This window comes from Parambassis ranga, chromosome 21, assembly GCF_900634625.1.
Source record: "Parambassis ranga chromosome 21, fParRan2.1, whole genome shotgun sequence".
Lineage (NCBI taxonomy): Eukaryota > Metazoa > Chordata > Actinopteri > Ambassidae > Parambassis > Parambassis ranga.
The window spans coordinates 14580722-14601970 of NC_041041.1; the positions used below are offsets into that span (position 1 = coordinate 14580722).

General features: G+C 42.5%; 3 protein-coding genes across 4 annotated transcripts; 1 reads left to right on the plus strand and 2 right to left on the minus strand.

Moving 5' to 3' along the window:
• Positions 1–3001: 3001 nt before the first annotated feature.
• On the minus strand, positions 3002–7241 carry tmem182a (transmembrane protein 182a). Its single transcript, XM_028393561.1, has 5 exons — positions 6868–7241; positions 5855–5975; positions 5138–5236; positions 4911–5048; positions 3002–4314 (listed from the first exon to the last, which is right to left on the minus strand). Exons 1-5 carry the CDS (start codon positions 7024–7026, stop codon positions 4088–4090), a joined length of 744 nt encoding a protein of 247 aa, XP_028249362.1. The 5' UTR covers positions 7027–7241; the 3' UTR covers positions 3002–4087.
• Positions 7242–8694: 1453 nt separating this feature from the next.
• mfsd9 (major facilitator superfamily domain containing 9) lies at positions 8695–14010 on the plus strand. The gene is made up of 6 exons (XM_028393738.1): positions 8695–8966; positions 9884–9971; positions 10574–10617; positions 11515–11644; positions 12042–12251; positions 12336–14010. Exons 1-6 carry the CDS (start codon positions 8880–8882, stop codon positions 13199–13201), a joined length of 1425 nt encoding a protein of 474 aa, XP_028249539.1. The 5' UTR covers positions 8695–8879; the 3' UTR covers positions 13202–14010.
• Positions 14011–14599: 589 nt separating this feature from the next.
• Positions 14600–20955, minus strand: slc9a2 (solute carrier family 9 member 2). 2 transcript variants are annotated; one of them, XM_028394306.1, is made up of 13 exons: positions 20432–20955; positions 20140–20183; positions 19803–20051; positions 18562–18812; positions 18258–18475; positions 17914–18113; positions 17742–17831; positions 17593–17663; positions 16974–17141; positions 16778–16883; positions 15946–16062; positions 15716–15803; positions 14600–15484 (listed from the first exon to the last, which is right to left on the minus strand). In XM_028394306.1, the coding sequence occupies exons 1-13, from the start codon at positions 20679–20681 to the stop codon at positions 15183–15185; spliced, it is 2154 nt and encodes a 717-aa protein (XP_028250107.1). In that variant the 5' UTR covers positions 20682–20955; the 3' UTR covers positions 14600–15182. The 2 variants fall into 2 exon arrangements, with proteins under 2 accessions (XP_028250107.1, XP_028250106.1); XM_028394305.1 differs by having other exon boundaries at positions 20140–20354.
• Positions 20956–21249: the final 294 nt, after the last annotated feature.

Below are 21249 nucleotides of genomic sequence, written 5' to 3' on the forward strand. Positions count from 1 at the left end.
AGCTAAACCCAAATACGGAGCTGAGCGACTCAGTGCTGAAGCACAGCATTCCCAAAGAAAGAATTAAAAAGTGAGAAAGTGCTAACACAGTATGGATCTCTCATAGCACAGGAGGCAAGGACTGAAGGAGTTTATTAATTTATTTAACTATTAACTGACACCCACACTTAGTTAAGTAAAAAGACAGCAAAGTTAAAGGTAAGAGTCTTGAACCTAATCTCTCTTTGTTTTGGATTTGTGGACTCATATGTACCATTAAAAAATGTATGAATATTCAGGAGGGGAAAAAAAGATGGCTGAAGAGTCCCAATCATCTCCTACACAGTTTCAGTTGAAAGAGAGCCGCTGAGAGGAGTTTCACTGAGAAAGACATTAGCATGCCTTTGAAACAGGAGACCCTGCGTGTGAACAAGGGCTATCCATACACACTTTGGAATGTAATTTATATGCACAAACTGAGGTGTGAGGCCAGAGGATGTTAGAGGGGCAGAAAGGAGCCACTCAATACAGGTGTAGCTTTCACTGGCCAACAATGTAATAACCCATTTTTATACACATCAGTGAACTCCACTGAAGCAGTCCCACTGCTCAAAGAGATGAGGTGCTATAGAAATAATTGGGTGCCGTGCTTGTACTTGTTTGTATCTCCTCTGTGATCTTTAAGGAATAAGTTGCTTCATCAAAGAGATTTCCATGCAGATAAATGTGTGGATTTTTTGACTGTTTGTTTGACGACCCGAGTTACTTTTTGCGCCACCGCCACCGGTGACCTATGCGCTCAACTCTCTGAATTATGCATGGTGATTATACGACGTAGTCCTCTGAATTGTAAATTCTCACAATTATACAGCCCATTGTCTATTCATTATTTCAAAACGAATGGGAAATTATGTAAAACTATCTCTAAAGAGGAAAGCAGCGTGTAATATGACTTGCCATATTGTTCATGCAATTCAAATACTTTGCTTTTTTTCCTGAGAGTTGAAAGTAATCAGATTTAAATGAAATCTGACTTGCATGTCGTGTGGGATTATGATACATTTGAAAGATAAGCTATGATAACTACACTACGCGCCATGAGGTGAGAGCACTCAGGCAAAGAGTGTTTTCCAATTAACTCAACCCTCCCTCAAGGTTAAATATACAAGTGTTGACTAAGAAACAAACTTCTCTCCTCCTTTTCCTTGACCAGATCAGTCAAAGTCTGGACCTGCAGCCTCACGTCGTCTCTGTTCTCTGTCATTTTGATTTATTTGTTGTATGCATGCATCTTTACTTAGTGCAGTCGAGCCTGTCAACCATTAAAGACCGTTTTACTGTGAAATGTGTCAGTGACTTCCTTCCGATGGCTCTGCAGGTTTTTGTTCTCACTGTCTCTTCATTAAGTCCCGTTTTTACATTCGTTTGCTGAAGCTCTGCTTCTTGGAGGATTTTCCGAGAGTTTAGAAGTGAACCGTGTTCCACAAAGAAAGATAAGTGTGATGAGAAAATGTGAGTGTTTTAGTGCACATTCAGCGCAATGCGCACTACAGAGACCTACAGACGAAAACACAGCTGAGCAGCTCTTCTCTCTGCTCTGTGCTGTGATTCTGTGTTCTGTGTTTTTAGTATAGGTTCTGGCTTTGGTTGTATTATATGATCACCCCTTCCTTTCCCGTGTTCCCCCTCCTCTTCCTCTCTGCCCCCTTCCTCATCCTCCTCTCCACCTCTTCTGGAAGTGTTACCCTCTCATCCTCTATCTCCCCTCATCCACTATTCTCCTCCTCACCTCCTGCTGCACTCTATCCCTCTGCTGAGCACAGGTATTTGTTTAGGAATCTCTCGGTGGAAATTATACTCCATCTCCAGCGCTCCCTATCAACACACAATTATCATGGGCAATCATGCAGAACAGTGCTGAATTCAGCTGGGACTCCCACTCTGATGACATTACTGACTGCAAGGCCCAGCGTCTGCTGGAGGTTGCCTACTCCACACCTGCATAACATCTCTCTCTCTCCCTCTCTCTCTCATTTGGAGCTGGATAGAGAAATGATTAAACATTTTTTTATCTTATTAGGATTTCATTTAAACCAGGAAGTCCACCAGATAAGGGATCTCTTTCCTACGGGAGACTTAGCTGAAAAGACTGCTCTAACCTCAAAACAGGACAAATCCTCTGATCTTATCTTACGATTTATTAGCATCTGCCCACCTGTGAGGCCTCTTCACATGGCCTACAGTGCTATACTTCACTGTAGCTTCTCAAAAGGCTGCGCTAAAGCCCAATGTGTGGACTGTAATTTGAAATTTCAGAAATTTGGATATGAGAATCTTCATCATTAAAGTCTTCACTGAAGGTAAAGTCAATCTCACAAAATAACCAATGCCATACATTGTGTGTCTCCCTCCTGCATTCTGTGGCAAAGCGCAGATGCATCTCCCCGTGTATGATAAGTACATTATGAATCTCGAAAGGCAGAGTCGATGCAGACACATGAGAATCAACACAGGAGTCCATTCAGATCCTGATCAAATGCTCCATTCATGAGTGAAATTACCATCCGTCTGTCAGCCAAGGTGTGAATTCTTTCATCTGCAGATCCTACCTCTGAAGCTGTGATTAAATGCATAACACCACATACACTCCACATAAACTCAAGATAAGCAAAATGGGATTTCTGCTTCTCAGGGTGCGGGTTGAATGCGGGTTGATTTAAATGAAGCAGCAGTGCCATCTTGTGGAATCTGACATTTTTCATCACATTTGATCCCATTTAAAAACCAGAGGCACCAAAAACAGTTTGGGCCACATGCACAAGCTCTTCTGCTGATTGGTCAATGATGTTAGTCTCATAGTGTCATTAAAAAGGCCCTTATTTAACATTGTGTCACCATGGAGGATGTGGATTCTTTTCAATCATCAGCCATTGCTCTTCTTTCTTTCTTCCTTTTTTTCTTAAAAATAATGTTGGCTTTAGTTACCCAACACTATCATAGACAGTCCAAACCCATAAAAAGCTTTCATATTTGTCACTTTAATGACAAACACACCACAGGAAAAAACATTTATTTGACAACACACCTAAAAACATATGCAACACAAACATCCATTTCAACAGGAACAGACAAAAACAAACAATAAATCTACTGGAAAACATGTAATCTGTAAATTTATTCAAATTTCATTCCTTAAAACAGTCTGTCTGTCTGTCTGTTGTGATCACATTTCAGATTAATTTTTCCCAACCTTTACAAATTCCGCTTTCAGACATCTTTGCTGTACTGTTTACCAAAATAACTTTCACCATTTTGACCATAAAACTTTGAATTTTTTCTGAGAATTTCAATATATATAGCATCAGGCCATTGTAAAGAGGAACACCTGGTAAAATAAAGCTTACATAAAAGAGTGACAATGATGACATTTCCAATCTTCACAATTGATAAGTTTGTCGCTTTTTTCTCAGAATTCCATCATAATTCTGAAGAAAAAAGGTTAATTTCTGTGTGTGTTACTACAGTTTGAGTTGAAACTATTTAGCCCTGACTTGTTTTACAGAAAAGGTTATATTGGGATTTGTGGAAAAAAGACTATTTTCACCCTCTAAATCAAATACAGAAAAAATCATGACTGTACAGAATATAAAATCATCATGCCATCAAACAAGCTTTTCATATGTACGTTTTTAAAATCTTTAAGCACTATACAGAGTTTAATAAATTTTAAATACTTTTAATAATACATACATTTGATACATTTAAACAGAATGCAGTCCTTTTATCTCATATTCCCAAGATGCTTTTCACATACACACATACACACAAGTCAAATAAAAATGTGCACTACAGGTATAATTAGGGTTGTTGTGAATTATCCTTCCAATGTGCTGTATGTTAATCTTTGAACACAGCTCAGGTTGGAGAGATTTCTGAGCTTTAAAACAGATTTGTTTTCTTAGAATCAACTGGTCAAGTATATCAGATCATTTATACTGCAGAGCAGAACCCGCAGAGTCCTGCTTTTAGATGGCAGAAAGATTTGTGATAATATCACAGATCTGGCTGTAAAAGCACAGCTCCTCTTCTAACCTGCTGCTGCTGCAGGTCAGTGGTAGTGAATCTGGACGGTTCGACCAATGAGGAGGAATAGAAGGCCTGCCAGGAGGCAGAAGAAGATTCCAACAGGGGCAAACATGAAGGACAGACCATAGTTGAGGTTCAGCTGGAAGCCTGAACACAATGAAGTACGCTGATGGTCTATGTAGACATCAACCACATCCAGGACCTGCACCCACAGCACATACATCACCACCACACACAGCAGGAAGAGACCTGGAGGGGCAGAGGAGGGAACATCCATTACTTAAAGAAGTCTTTGTCTTCCACTTTTAACTAACTGTGTGTTGAGTGTGGAACTTTCTAAAATCTAGAACTGCATGTAGTGTTTATCCTCACCATCAACAGCTTTACTTTTCTAGACTGAAATCCTTCCTACGATACAGATTCTAGTTCTTTTCTTGGACACTTTACCTTCAAGTTTACCTTCCACAGCCTCCACCTCACTTCACCAGAGCAGATTTAAAACTTAAAAATTAAATGCAACACTTATAATAATAATACTATGGCTATTGATTAATATACTTTAATCAATTTATACTTTAACATGCAGAATGTTTTTAGATGCAAACCAGGCTGTGGCTCAGCGGGTAGATTGATGATTGATGCATGAGCATAGCTACATGCCGCTGTGTCCTTGGGCAAAACAGTTAACCCTAAATTGGTCCCAGTGGTTGCACCATCGGTGTGTGAATGTGTGTGCTTCTGTGCCCTAAAAGGGTAAATGTGAAGTCATGTAAAGGCTCTGAGAACCTTTGAGTAGGTAGAAAGCTGCTGTATATAGGTATGCTTTACTGCTGGATATAACTCACCAGATGCTAGGAAGAGACCGCCTCCTGCTTTATATAAGCGGTGGCTTGCAAAGGGAGCAGCACAGATGATGACAAACCCAGCGAGCGCCACAGCTACCACACCAATGAGCATGAAGATGCTCCAGAAGCCTCTGTAGACTGGAGGACAGAGACGTTTAGTCAGCTGTGCATCAAAGGATTGCAGGGGGTAAATGAACTTAATGCATTAAAAAGTACATAATACTCACTTATGGCAGAATCATACTCTGTGGTATTGTGGGTCTGATGAGACACAGGGAAGGGGAAGAGGTAGGCAGGCATGCACACTTTTGAGTGAGGCTGATTTGCTGCAGGGAGAAAGAATAAGTGTGTGTTTGCACTGGGAAATGACAAACTGACAAAGTGATGGGATAATCATGCCCATTTCCTCTCTTACATTTTTAAATCCTCTTTTATCTCTCTCTCTCTTTTCTCCCAACATGTGAAATTCCACAGACCCTCACAAGGTCGTTTCATTTCTGCAGGCTGTGTTTTTTGACAATGGCCCACCATTCAAAGCCCTCATCAGAAAATAGATGACACACAATCACCTGACAGAACGACCAGAATAACATCACATGGTGCGGCCTTCAAAACAATCACATGAGCTGGTTTCTGCCGCTACGTCGCCACACAAGTTTTAATAGACAGAGGAGCAGCAAATGAAAAACAAGTGTTTTTATTCTGCAGGCATGTGACACTGCAGCAGCAGGAAGAGAAGCATCAGACCGAGGGCTTGAAAATATACTAAACATTAGTGTTTTATTACATTAATACTTGATGATTTTATGAGAACTGCTTGAAGAAGATGATGTTTCATGATGTTTTGTCACAGAAGCTAGAAGCCTGATTTGTCACAGTGGGATGTCATTTGAGATTTGATCAATCCAAACTTAAAGGAAGCCTGCATCTTGGATCTGACTTACTGAACCAGAGCTTCCACAGCAGATTTTCATCAGCCTCGTTTCCTGCGAAGGAACACCTCCAGAAAAAGCCCTCATGGTACAGAGTGACATCACTGTCACTGCCGACCACCACATCTCCACGCTGAAACAAGAAGAGGGAGAAAGTTTTATTATTCTGTAGAATGCACTGCACGAATGAGCGGATGTGAGGCAGGTGTACAACATGCTGCTACCACGTCACCGAGCAGCTGCTAAGCCTGGTCAAGGGTTGAGCTGAGCAAGCACCCCTTAACCTCAGGCTAGATTAGACTGGTGCCAAGAGAGGTCAAAAGGTGTTCTCCTTCAGGAAGCGTACATCATTGGTGGTCACATCCTAAACTGCTTTTGTCGTCAGTATGAAATGAAAGCAGGTGTGGGAGGTGCTGAATATTGGGTCTACTTTCTCCCTTATTTTAGTTATATTCAGCTCTTTTTACACTGTGGTGCTGTAAAAATGTTTAAAAAACGTTTAGACCCCATTGCATCACAATGTACTAACATACAGACCCAGCACTACATCAGCTTTATTGTGCTGATATCAGGTTCCAATTTCAGTATCAGTACCCACTCCAACAGCCAAGTATGTTCTAGTCGGTGATATTGAATACAGCATCATACCACTTACACTACTGGTATTTTGTATTTCTATCACAGGGCCACATGGTACAAGCTACATGTCTCAATCACTGCATAGCTGCACACACATTACATTAAACAGTGTCTCATTACACACAGAGGTCCTGCAGGGATTCCTCCCTGCAGATCACCCACTGAAAGAGTGATCGCAGCAACTGATCATAAGAGAGCAACTTTTAGATTTGTTCAAATACATATTACCTAATATCATTTCATATCATTTTGGTCTACAGCTCCAAAATAAATAATATGTACAAACAGCTCTCATTTTTTTCTAGTTTGTAACTTAAAAAGACATAATATTCAAATTCCCAGCCATGTGTGACTGATTAGATCTGATGCTGTTTGGAGTCACCCACCTCTACAGGCACGCCACCCGGGCCAACAGTACTGTCAGGGTTATGGTGGCAGCTCTCCGAGGCCAGCAGCCAGTAATCAGTTCCAAAAGAGAGGAGGATGAACACCGCTGCCAACGCCCCAAAGAGCCCCGCAAAAAACAACGCCACACTAAGCTTCATGGTCTGCGACTGACCAGACTACACTGTCTGACTACAGCAAGTGCAGCCACTCCTCTTGAGCTGTTTTATATCCACTGAGTTAGGTGGGTTGCTCGTAGGGATTTGCTGGGATCTTCAGTCCTTTTCTCGCCTCCTGTGTCTTTCTCTGTGTCTGTGTTGTGGGAGGACAAAGTTGTGCACATGACTCCTTTGGACCCTCCACTGGGGTCTGCAACTCAGCCCAACCCCCTTTTACCCCTGGGCTATTTTTGGTGTCTGATTGAAGGCTGCTCCAGTCCACAGTGGAGCTGTGTGTGTGTGTGTGTGTAGCATTTGGAGAGTGTGAAGGGAGGGGATCAACGCAGAAATAACCAGTGGCAACTGGACACCCAGCATCTACACGGGAATGTCAGGGCAGGGTGAGACAAGACGAGTAAAGTATCCCACAACACCCTGCCTTTAAACCTTTGCCCCACCAGGACAATACACACATAAACAGACACACACACCACACACTATCATTTCCTGAGGAGGAAGATGAAGACGATGGGAATTACTGTAAATGCAGCACTGGATTTGGATTTAAAATTCTCATTATATTACCATGGGGTAATTTGTAGCCAATATATGTAATGATAACATTTGGCTTCCATCAATTAATGTTTAAAATAAATAGATTTTGTGGTCAATTGTGGTCAACCTGTGTTGATGCAGACTATTAGCATGGAAGGGGAATATTTAGCAGTGAGTCTATATGTGGACACTGGCTAATTTACACACTGATGTGACCAAAGCCTTCCTCAGCCAGAGGGACTCCACCCACACCCACTGTGCAGTGTGGGCGTGTGTGTGTGTGTGTGTGTGTGTGTGTGTGTGTGTGTGTGTGTGTGTGTGTGTGTGTGTGTGTGTGTGTGAAACAAACTAGAAATGAAAGCTGTAGAAACCAGGCTTTGAAGCTGCAGGAGAAACAGCTCACCACAAAAAGTCAGCAGGGTGACAGGCCGGGAGCACTGAACCATGAAGACAGGCTTCTGTAACCCCTGCAAATTTGATAGAAAGTTGCTTAATTGAAAAGGTGTGACTGTCTGCAGTACTTCTAACAATCCACTAGGTGGCAGACAGCATTCAGCAGTCTTAAAGGAGGAAAAGTGTGGGTATGGTTGTGTGAGTGGTCTGAGGGAATAAACTGAAACAACTGCAATAAAGGAAACAAAGTTATCTTTTTATCCTATTTTATTGATATGTTTGTTGTTGCTGGTTTGTTGTTATTGTTGTTTCATTTGTGTTAGTAAACATAGTAAAGATGATTACGTGATTTAGGTTTTAAAATTGTATCTGTATTGTGGTTTCAATGTACTGAAATTGTTGTACAGTACAAAATCACTGTAATTACTAATGGCTAATCCTAAAATAATGACAACAAACCAAAAACTGAGTAAAACCAGTGACAGAAAAATATATAGGCTACAAATATGTACTTGTGCTTATCAAATTATTTTCAGACGACGAGGACACTCAGGAGTTAAATCAGGAGTTTTATTCATCGAGTGCTTCACTGCAGAAGAATGTGATGTTTGAATGGGCGTCAATAGGAGCCAACCCCTGTCGGCCATGGGCGGCATTGTGCATTTTAAACCACTTCCGCATTGGCGTCCCATCGCAGCCCCGGATGTTGCAGATTTTGTGACGTGAAATCCACCAGATTTCACACCGTCCACGTTTTTGCGCAGACAGAAGCTCCGTCAGCGTGTCTCCACCCCTCTGCCCGTGAGACCTCCGCCTGGACGGAGACGTGTCTTCTGTTTGGATGGTTTTACAGTAGAGCGGATGATCGCTTCCGCTTTGGCTGTGTCCGTGCTGTCATAGTGGGGAGGATGAACAACCAGAAATGTAGCACTTTATTTCTGAAAGCGAGAGGTCGGAGGAGGATTATACAATGTATTTATGTGGTGGGCTTCATGGTGAGTAAGTGACGGAGGCTGTAAGGTGCAGGTTCCTGCTGTCTGCATGCAAGCTGCGTGGTGTCATGCTGTCATAATTCAGCTGTGATGTAAACCTACCAACTTTGAAAACGTTTAAACAGTAGTTCAATGTGCGATCATTAGCTGGCAGGTTGTTAAAGTGTAGTTTTGTAGTGTGACAAAGAGGAATAACGGGTTAAAATGAGCTTTAAAGCAGCAACAATTGTGATCCTCACAGGGTTAACCCTAATACTGCCTGAAAACCGCCTCTAACCTGTGTAAGATGTTTAATAATGTGAAGTTGTCTTCTGCTGTTAGAAGAGGCCAGGTTGTTTTGACACATGAGGATCCTCTCTTCAGCTCATCACTGTTAGTAAAACATGTTGCACTCCAGACTGGTGCTCACTTAGATTAATGCACAAGCTGGAAATCAACTCATAATATAGATATGAGGCAGGTCTGGGTCATGATAAAGATGTTAAAAAGTCTGTTTGTTTTTCAGAGCTGACCCTGCAGCCACATTTCAGAACAACCTTTTTCCATTTTAGTCTGCCTAATTCCCTAAATGATCATCTAATTAAAGGTGACTAAAAGAATCCCAGCAGCTCAGATTTTTGGCAGACAGAAACTGCAGGGACAGTAACACTACTGAGGTTTAAGCAATTTCTGTAATGCAGTGTGTTAGAACACTATATGAGTTGCTGTGTGACTTCAATCAAGACTTTGGCAGCTGCTCTGATCTCAGGAACACAGATAAACAGACTGCCTGTCTGCAGTTTGTCTGTGCTGAAAACATTTATTATTAACAAAGAAAAATTTAAAACAAAAGCAGAATTGAACAATATGACTTGTAATGCCAATGTAGCTTTATCTTGCTTACCTTGCCCCTCATACACTCTTTCTCTGGCTTTCTTCAGGACCTGTTTGGGGTGAGCATGATCATCCCGCTGCTCAGCCATCATGTGAAGGCTCTTGGGGCAAGTCCCACTGTGGCTGGAGTTGTAGGTAAGTTGATGTGTTTAAGTTACATAGCAGATGTACCAAATGGTTAATGCAGGTAAGTTCTGAAAACGCATAGAACATATAACTGACAAGTTAATGATCAGAAAATAAACCAAACATAATCATAACAAATCAATAAGTTGATGAAGTAATGTTTCACTCTGCCATTTCCAAGCTAACATAACCATTAACCAGCAACTATACTACAACATATTACTACACTCAGTTCGCAGGTCTTGGTACACAGTGTGTTCAGCAGATAATCAAATCATTAAGTGAACTGAAATGAAAATGTAACACAAGAATGTTAATGTTGGTGAAGTTGACAATATGTGTGCACATGAAGTATAAACATAAAGATTAAAGGGAGATAACAGGGCGAGGTCTGAAGTAACTCACACTAAGTTCAATAGAAATTTAAACAAACATCAGCAGATGATTGAAATGACTTTTTTATTCCTAACACCAGTTTACCGTGAGTAACTTTTTGAGTGAAGTTCCTTTTACTACGTTTGCTTTGTTGCCTTTTTCTCTACCTAGATCTTATATTTCTCTTTTTAAAAGAAATCTGAAATCTGAATGTAAAAACAACTTTACTGTTGCAGGCTCTACATATGGAATTTTGCAGCTTTTTTCAAGTACAATAGTCGTAAGTATTGGCTGTTTTTTTGTCTCTGTGTCTCTCCTGCTTGACAAGACGTGCTCACAGATAGTGGCCAAAATGATTGCATTCCTTGCCGTCCCATTCCATCTAAACAATACACAGTGGCTGTTTTAGGGTGTACGTGGTCACACAATGCACTCAGTCTCTTCACTTTCACACACACAAGCTTCTCCTGATAGCCGCAGTACCACAAATTCACTCTTCCTACATACAAAATGGATTTTTCCTCTTTGTTTGATCGGTGACCAAACCTTTGGCTGTTATTATTTTAAAAAGAAAAATCAAAGCCTACTGCCAACTGAGGTTAAATTCTCAGCTTTCTACGTCTTTCCCCCTCCTCTTAGAGCTCCTGAAATTGGCTTCATTCTCAGGGGTCATGCGACAAATTAAACAGATAAGGAGTCATCTGTTGGTTTCTGTATGCGGACCGGCTGAATCCTGATTAATGTCGGGATACGTGAACAGCTGGGTCACTATGATAATCCCACCAGGCTGCACCCAGAACACAGTAAACTCAATTGGTCCTAATTTCATTATTTCATCAGATGGTTGGGTGTATGTGTGTGTGAGAAGGAGAGGGCGATAATCTAATAAAGGCTTGTTAAACAGCCTGAGCTGCAGGGTGGAGAGGAAATGCAAAGGTTTTTGGATTTATGCTTCATTTTATGAGTCATGTGATCCTTCAGACTGACATTCACATCGTTTCTTAACAGAATCAGATGCAAAAATCTAATTAGTTCTCCTTGTGTGTAAAAAGCCAGGCTCCTACTTTTCTCTGTGTGCATTTATTACACTTAGATCATTTAATATCAGTGGAATTTGCCATCAGGTCCACCTTTTGATTCATAGTACAGCGACAATATGTATGTGTGTGTTTGGCAGGGCGGCTGGAGCGACGTGGTGGGGCGTCGGTACTCTCTGCTGACGTGCCTGCTGCTGAGTGCTTTTGGCTACGTCCTGCTGGGCATGTCCTCCAGCATCGCCTTGTTTGTCCTAGCACGGATACCTGTGGGTAAGTGGTGAGAAAGCATGTGGCAAAGGTGCAGGACTTCACCTCTATCATCTTTTACAATGTATAACATGTCACCATGTTTGTCATGTCACACAGATGGCATTTATGTTAATAATTTAAATGTGCAGAGGAGAATATGGGTCACTGTAAAATGTCATAAATTTGACATTATGACATAAAAAGAGAGAGAAGAATGTCAGAATGTGGAAAAATATGTTTTTTGTGTGTTACAGAAATATTTACATTTACAAGAAATGTCAAAACGCAGAAAAAAACCGAATTCAATAGCAAAAAAGACAGTTTTTCCGAAACCTCCAGATGAATAAATATCACTGCAGGCCACAAGAATATAGAAACACCAGTCAGTCACTTACTCTGAACATCTTTTCTGTCTCAGGGCTGTTCAAGCACTCCCTGTCCATCTGCAGAGCCCTGCTGTCTGACCTGGTTTCGGAGTCAGAGCGCCCTCTGGTGATGGGACACTTTAATGCAGCCTCCAGCGTCGGCTTTATCCTGGGTCCTGTGGTGGGAGGCTACCTCACAGAGCATGAAGGAGGCTTCTATACCTCCTCCTTTACCTGTGCAGCCATCTTCCTTATCAATGCTGGTGTGTTGAAACGTTATAAATAATATTAGCGTATGGAGATAATATTTAAATGATGTATTCAGTGAAGTGTGATTGTCTTTCCAGGGCTGGTGTGGATGCTTCCATGGAGTGAGACCTTAGCCTACAGTACTGACACCAACTCCAGCAACAACAAAAGTAAAGGTTGTCATGACAACCACTTTAAAAAGTCTGTGCACAATGGTTCTCATGCTAATAGCCACCACCCAGTCCTGCCAGCAGAGACTGAACCAGGCTTCAGAGATGCTGGGAAACACCGTAGTTTTCTCAGGTGGATGGAGGTGCCTCTGTTCTTCCAGCCTGCCTGGAGACAGCTTTCCTCAGTGGGCTCCAAGATCCACACAGTGGCCTCATCTGACATGTGGGACCTCTTCCTTGTGCGCCTTTTGATGGCCATAGCGATCATGCTGTATTACAGTAACTTCTCTCTGGCTATGGAGGAGCGTTTCTCACTCAAACCAAAGGTGACTGGGTATCTGATCAGTTACAGCAGCACATTGGGCGCCCTGGCTGGGTTCCTGGTGGGGCCGGTAACTCAGCTTTATGGGAACAACATGCCTGCTCTGTTGCTTCATTCCACAGTTCTCACCTGTTCACTTATTTTCCTCTACGCTGCTGCGCCAAATGTGTGGCAGGTGTTGCTGTCCTCCACCTTCTTCGCCATTTCCACCACTATTGGACGGACATGTATCACAGACCTGGAGCTGCAGAGGGGAGGGGTTCAGGCCAGCGGGACACTGATTGGTGCTGGGCAGTCAGTCACAGCTGTGGGACGAGTCCTGGCCCCTCTCCTGTCCGGTCTGACCCAGGAGTTCAGCCCTTGTGGTCCCCCAAGTCTAGGGGTAGTTCTGGCTCTAGCAGCTGTAGGTTTACTGCTCATCAGAATCCCCAAATGGGATGGCAGAGGGATGACAAAAGCAGCCAAACTCTGAAAACTTTAAAATGTTGAGCGTCAATGCAAAAGCCACCACTTGGAGAAGTGCTCTTATTTACAGGAGGCCAGCTGTGGCAGTGAACAGCAGACTCCTAGTAGGAACAATGATTCAGGGCATGATTTCCTCCAGCAGACACATTACATCACCAGCAGCACTGCAGTCCTTCTCTCAGGGACGATGGAATCAAAAAGTGCGGCACCAGTGAGGACAATGCTGCACAGTTTAATGAGCTTCCTATAATGTCCTGCATCAGACACATATGGTCTATGTCTTGGACATACTACTTGATTGATATATATATATATATTTTGTAACCACTACAGTCCAAACACTGATGTTACTTAGTGCACGCCTGCTGATAATACACCACAAGCCTAACGACATGTACAGGTAGATGGAGATTGTCCTTTAGATTTCTGCCTGTAAGCGATGAACCTGTGGCGAAATTGGACCTTCTCACCACAGGTAGTTGGTTTTACACTTTTTACCTCAACAAGTTTTTTTAACGCGGTATATCAGAAATGGTTCCTACTGTGCTACATGAGCAAATGTTTCAGATTCTTTGGTTTTACACATATAAAATGTGTTAATTTATCTGTGTTTAAATGTATTCTTATAAAATCACCAAAGTGCCACATTAAAGGTAGGGTAGGAGATTTCATTCTGATGCACTTTTTGTTAAATTAGTGTAACTTCTCTTTACAATCCGATAGCAACCGATTAGTTCGGCAGTTTCACTTTAAAACGAAGAATATAAATCATCTGTATGGCACATCAGTGTGGCTTCAGGGTGAGCGCCGAGAGAAAGGGGCATGTGTTTACTTTCAAAATCTGGCTCTCACTGAGTTTTCAAAATCTCCTACCCTACCTTTAAAAAAAAAAAGTAAAATTCATCTACTGCATCCTGAAGGAATAAACTCAGTCAGTTTGTACATTTGAGTCTATTTTCTTTCAGTGTGATCAACCACATCTAAACCCCCTGCCTAGTGCCATGGACTGGTGTACATTGCAGGTAATTCCTCTGAGCATTACGCTGACACTTTCTTTTTGGTGAAGGGCACCATGAGCGCTGTACTGCTCTGCAGCTTTTGCACTGTGTTCCAAGGCCTGTTTACCAGTGTAAGGCTTATGAGCAGTCATGTAATCTGTAATCACACAGACTAGCCTTGATTCCACATGGAGACTTCAGTCTGTCATGCCATAAGTCTTGCTGGGTGTTTGGCTCCAACCTCCAGACTGATTACTTCCTGTTTAATGTATCCTATTACTTCACAGATGCTATTGTAACATACAGACATATTGTTACTCATTTCACCTGTGAGTTGTTTGAATTGTGTAGCAGATAAGTGAATGATAAAACACATCATACATAAACATTCACACAAACATCTATCCTCTCTTCCTCATGTGTAGGTAAATTTATTACAGAAGGAAAATAATGTTGGCTACAGGTTCCATTTAGTGTCACAGACATTAAGAAGTCCCCCCGTCAGTACCAAAGTTATTTCTGCTGCACAGCAAAAAAGGCGTTAATCTAAAACAGACTATAAAATACAGAAAAATATATTTACATGTATGAAAACATACAGATAGACAACACATTCAAATAATAATAATCGTATTGGGAGAAAAAGTATTTAAAATCAAAAAGAGTTGAAATGTTGCTTACAGTTCACATACTGAACTGTCTAAGGATGGACCACTGACAGTCATATTTTCTGGCTTATTTTAAAGGGTGGCTCACCTCCAAGGTTATAAATATGATATATAATAGTATAAATACACAGGTACATGTAGAGACCTGCAGCTGACAGCCCGAGATTCAGTTTGTGGCAGTCCAGCTGCTGCTGAATGCCCAGGAACACTTTCACTTCTTCAGGTTCCGTTGAGGCTGCCTTAGCAGAGGATTTCGAGTTGCAGGGTCTCTGGGTTCAGCAGCCCAGGTTGGAGCTGGGGATGAAGGCTATGGCTGCTGGTCCTACTCCTCTTCTGCATTTCTGAAATTATCGGCCGAGCCCTCATTATTGTCAAAAGAGGAGTTAAAGTGCCGACGAGCAGGCGTTGTGTGAGAATATCTGTAGGAGGAGTTTGTTCGGGACATGCGCGTCCTGCCGCCCCTCTCACTCCTGCAGTCAATCACAACATCAACAGAGGGAACTTCTTTCAGGGTGTCCAGCCTGCACAGAGGCATCATGGCTCTGGAGGAGGAGGAGCGTGAGGGCTGACCAAACTGAGAGCGCTGAGAGGGGTACGCCCCCTCTGACATGGTTTCCTGTTCGTCTGATACAGAAAATAGAAATTAATTAAATGATGTCACATTAAATTTACCATGTACAACAGACTGGGTTCAAAAGCAAAAATGAAATGATCCAAAACGTTTGGTAACATCAGTCTGCTACCACTCAGATGTTGAGCAAATATGTTTGCTTGACATCTTTAATTTCACTATTTATTTATTAGTAATTTATTTACTTGTATTAAGATGCTTTGCAGAGAATTTCAGCAGTGTACCTGTGTAGCTTAGCCTTGCAGGAAGAAACTTTGAATCCAGACTTTTCCCAACAGGAAGAGAGAAGTATTTGTGCTTCTTTGAGACCATCTAAGAACAACACGAAAGCAGAGATGTTATAAAAGCAGTGCAATACATTCATTAGTCCAGAAATAATTATTTTTTTCTCATTTTTTCCCTCTTTTTAAAAAAAAAAACATATACGTATTCATGAATTTAACAGCCTGCTTACAGATGACTGAAAGCTGCTGGGTCGGAGGCTTCGGCGGATGCTGGCATGACGTCTGATCAGTATCTCTTTGGCTTGGCTGTCATTGGGCAGGGAATGTTTATTCGTGTAAACCACAGTCTAAATACAAAAAACAGGTATGTTTCAATACACATTTGCACCAACATTACTCCAAGATTTAGGTCTGTAACATCCACTGGAGACAGACTGTTAACAGAGGGGGCAGCATCCTCATATTTACAGCTCAAATTACTTAACCAAAACTGGTCACACCTGTTTGAGCTGCCACTGTGCTTGGACACAAAAACCACAGAAACAATGACTGAAGGCATTTTAACAGCAGCTCACAGACAGTAGGTGAGGCAGGTTTGTGGAAAAAAAAGTGCTCTATGTTTGTCTACACATCAAAAGTGTCTCGGAGAGGGTGATGTCATGCCACTAATGGAAAAGTACTGCCGGCCACAGCCTGCGGGCATGCAAAACAAGCACTGAGCTTCACTGTGAATAACACACCTACAGATCAACTATGATGCCAAATTAACACAAGACAAATTTATTCAAATGTATATATAAAAGTATTCATTTTAGTTAAAGTAAAACTTTTGTCTAAAGTTAAAACTTTCAATAGTAGCACACCTTTTAAGCAGCTAAATGGTAAATACAAAGTTTACAAAACATGTTTCATCCCACTTCTCACATTGAAACTGCACTTTGTGGTTAGCTTGTGGTTGGCTAACCCTAACCCTAACCCTTTGAGAAGTACGACAAAACAAAAAAAGAAAAGTACAACAGCAGAATAGTGAGCAAACAGCTGTATCGTTTTGTGTCTTCTCACCCGTTGCCTGATCTTGTACATGTTCTTTGACAGGATGTCATGCATATTTTTCAAGTCATCAGCCAAGAACTGCTTCTTAGGTTTAGAAAAGGTTTTCATTTCTTCACTGTAAAACAAACACAGATGATTATTCTAGTTCTTCTAGATCCCATTGTTCTGAAAGGAGGAGGCTGAGGTATTGATAAAAGAGACATACTGAAGAGAGATGATGGACGGAGCAGCGCTGATGTCCCCAGACACCGTATCCAGGATCTCCATGGCGTTCTGCAGCTCCAGCTTCTTGTACAGTGCCACAATACTGGACTCAGCCCGGCTATCTTTGATGAGGATCCTACGCAGGACGTGATTGTTGAACTTCATAAACCTGATGATGACAATTACATGTAAGTAGCTCATGTGAAAAAGCGTCAGTAGGCTCTGTTGTGTCTTAATGTAAATAGCCAAATAGTCATTCCATTTATTCTGCATTGTAGCTAACTTTATATGTCCAAATACTTCCTGATTGCTCTGTATGCATGCTACATTCATGTTCACATGTTTGTTTGTGAGCCAAAGAGGAAGTAATTTTAGAGTTTCAGGTTGAAAAACACAACCATGGATGGTGAACCTGACACCAAAGTCTGATTGGCTGTCAGCAGTCCCACACCATCACAATGTGAACAATAGCACTGTCAAACTTCAAAGAAGAAACCAGAGGGCAGGGAAAACCACCGTTTCTCCTGCACTGCAGGTTTTCCTCCTCACATTCGTCAGTATTCATCCTTTAAGCAGCGTGCATAGAGAGTTAAATTAGTGAGGTGTAGGTAAATTCTTACTTATCCTTCCAGTAGAAGTGGCTCCACTGTCCACACAGATCCTCTATACCTGCTATGGTGTGCTCCATGAGCTGAGAGCAGAGAAAGCTGTTAGAACATGGTGCAAAAAACATATCGTAAACTGCATGCAAGTCACAGTGTGGTATTACCCTGCAGTGAATTTCCATGTTGATGGTGTCGAGGTTCCGGTGGGTTCTACGGACATTGATGAGCTCAATCAGAGGTCGGATACTGATGCCCTGCAGAGGAGAGGAAATAAATCAGTCATCAAATCAGTTTCAAGTTCAGTTTCAAGGTTTTGACATATAGACAGTCTCTTACCTGAAGAAAGACGGTGAAGAGAATGATGGCAATGGTGGCAGTGACAAAGAGTTGTCTGCGGGCAATGTTATCAGGAAGTGTGTAGGCCAAGGCAAATGAAATTGCTCCTCGCAGGCCACTGTATGCAAGACCAAATTGATCTTTGAAGTTGATTGGGATGGTACGGAAAGGGTTAATGATCTGAGTCAGCACCAATACACCTGGAAGGATGATAATGTTATAGCAAATTTAAAGAATCATTGATGCATGGCTGGTTTGTCTGCCTCTGGCAGTAACATCAGTATATTGAATAATAGTAATAACTCCACAGGATAATCCTTCATCTACAAAAACAGTCTGCTTACCCAGACCTCTCCACACAAAAGCAAACAGCAGCGTGAAGAGGATGTAGCCCCAGTTCCAGTCGTGTTCTGTTGTTATGGTTACGACCCCAAGGAAGAAGAAGATGAGAGTCTCCGAGATGGAGCCGAGCATCTTGACCACGTGTCGGATGGTGGTGCAGGAGCGCTGGGAGACGTTTTCCTCCACGTAGTACTTCATGGTGAGGGCACATGTGACAATGCTGCAGGAGTACACAAACAACAGCTGCACTTGAACTGTCTTTCTTATACTTTAATATCTAAACCTGTGAACATTAAATATACTCACGCCATGATGGATGAGATGGCAAAGAGTTCAGCCACCAGGTAGGCCAGGTAGCTGTACATGAAAATGAAGAGCGGCTCGATTTCTTTTACTGTGGAGGTAAATCTGGTTGTGAAGGCTGCCACGAAACCAAACAGGATACCCAAGAGTATCCCACCAAGCCCGACCACGAAGAACCTCGTCACTCCCAGGAACACGTCCACTGGCTCCACCACCGGCATCTCCACCACAAAGCTAAACATGTTGTACAGCACCTGAAAATAAAAGGTGTTTATTTAATATATGCACAAAAACGTCCCAGTCAGAGGTCATGTGTGATGTCAGGGGCTGTGGACTCTAATGACAGAGTTCCAGATAAGAGTGATTGATTGAAATATTTACTCTGCGCTGTTTGAAATGTGATAATCTCATTTCAGTATGAATGAGTCACAGAACAGGAGCATGTGGCAGTGTGTCCGACTTTGACTTTGCTCCTGTTTTTTGCAGTCAGCACACAAATAAATTCACTAACAAGTAGATTCTAAGACAGGCAGCAGATTGTAGATGGTGCAATCTGTGAGAAAACCAAACAAAAGGTTCCCCACATCAGCACTAAGAGAAGGTTTATGTAGGTGGGCTGGTCCAATTGAGCACAATATGAGGAGGACAGGAGGGGGGAAACCGGAGCACTTTACCTCCTCCCTTATAACCAAATGTAACAGTGACCACAGAAAGTGGTTTGGCAGCATCTGAGTAGACTGTGACTCTAACATTACATAACTCTACTTTTTTTGATATATATCTGTCTGTTATCTTGGCAGCATACAGCATACATCTCCACTCTAACTCAGAGACTGAACAAGCTGAACTGCATCAGACGAAACCTGAGCTCAGGCCTTTGAGAGTGGAAGACAGGAAAAGCCACAGACAACAATAGTTGTTCTGCTTTATTGCAATTTAAAATGAAAGGCCGCACACTGTGTCTTAAATTGTATGTCAGGGTAAGATGCCGCTGTATCACCGAATGAGTAATAAATATTGAACCCACATCTTCTCTTTAATGATACATCAGTATGTTTTATCTCCACACATGAGGGTCCACTGGCATGCTGGGTCTGTAACACAGCCCTGCACAACACTTACTTCACAAGACCAGTTTTTGAGGCCATCTTGCTTTGTTTTGATGACAAATAGTGGCCCAGAAGCACCTGTGTGGCAACAACTCATCTATACCTGTGTTGGTGTGTCTGCTAGACCTCGCTCACCACAGTGACCGCATCATTGAAGAGACACTCCCCAAACACCACCATGTAGAGCTGCTCGTTCACAGATATGTCCTCAAAAACATTCAGCACAGCCACGGGGTCCACCGCCGAGATGATGCTGGCAAACAGCAGGTTCTCCTGGAGGCTGATGTCCTGCACGCCGAAAGCATCAACCTGGCATATGGCGAACAGAGACATGCCGATGCCAATGCTGTTCCACAGAGTCCCCACCACAGCAAACCACAACACCTGCACAAAGAAAACAGCAGGAAGAAGAAGATGACAATTTGTGTCCAAGTTGATGTTTTAAGGAAACTTGGCCTGAGGTGTGACGAACCGTGCCGATGTTCTCAAAGAAAGGCCTGGTGGGCATGAAGTATCCTGAGTCCAGAACGATGGGGGGCAGCATGTAGAGGAAGAAGACATTACTGGTGAGCGCAGCAGGGGGCTCCTCCTTGACAGAGTGCATGATGGCACCCACAATCAGACCAATGCTGATGAGGAGGCACGACTCCGGCACCCAGATGGTGATCTTGTGGTACACATGGAAGCCTGAGACAACAGAAAGACATGTGCATGTAATCTATCTACCTGAATTAATATCCTACATCCATGGTACTTTTACTCACCAATCTTGGCGAATGAAGCCAGCAGTACCCAAAGAGTGATCTCAAACGGTATCTGTATTCTTGCATAATCCATTGTAAACACCGGTAAATTTGTTTTTTCCGCTTCTGGATACGCATGGGGATTATTATCCGGTTTAATCGGAGGCACAATCGTGACAGGGGTCGGTTTGTGAGGAGCCTCTCCTCTGCAGCCATTCTCAAGACTTAAAATTGTGCAAATAAAAAGCAAAATCCAGCTGTGTCTACTCATGTTTAAATCCGCAGTGCGTATAAACAGGAGTCCCAGTCACTGTGATCCAAAACAATGTGGCGATCCGCGTCGTTAAGTTTTATCACTCCATCAAACTTTACAAAGAATAACACAAACTAATTAATTTCCTCTCATGTTTTCATTCCAGCATCTTCACTCAGCTCTCCAACACTGAAGTCATGACTGAGCTCTCTTTCCAAACACTCTTGGTCCGGATGGATCTCCTCCGACCTGCGGGACAGCGCACCTCTCTGCCTTACCTGCCGCGCGTCCCAGAGTTCCGATACTGTCTGGGCGCGGCCACGAGCCCTGCTCTGATTGGGCGGCACATGAAGCAGATAAAAGAGAGGTGCACACGGTGTTTCTGTGCCAGGACGCACAGTGGAGTTTCGGTGACACAGCTGACTGACTGACTGACTGAAATCGGAACTGGAACACCAGTTTCAGCTGTTATTCCAGATTATTTATCTAATGTGGTTTTGAATTACAGACCGCAGAGATGAGAGGGACACATAACTGTAATGTTACATTACCTAGGCCTAACAGATTAAATCAAGTCCCCTGGTTG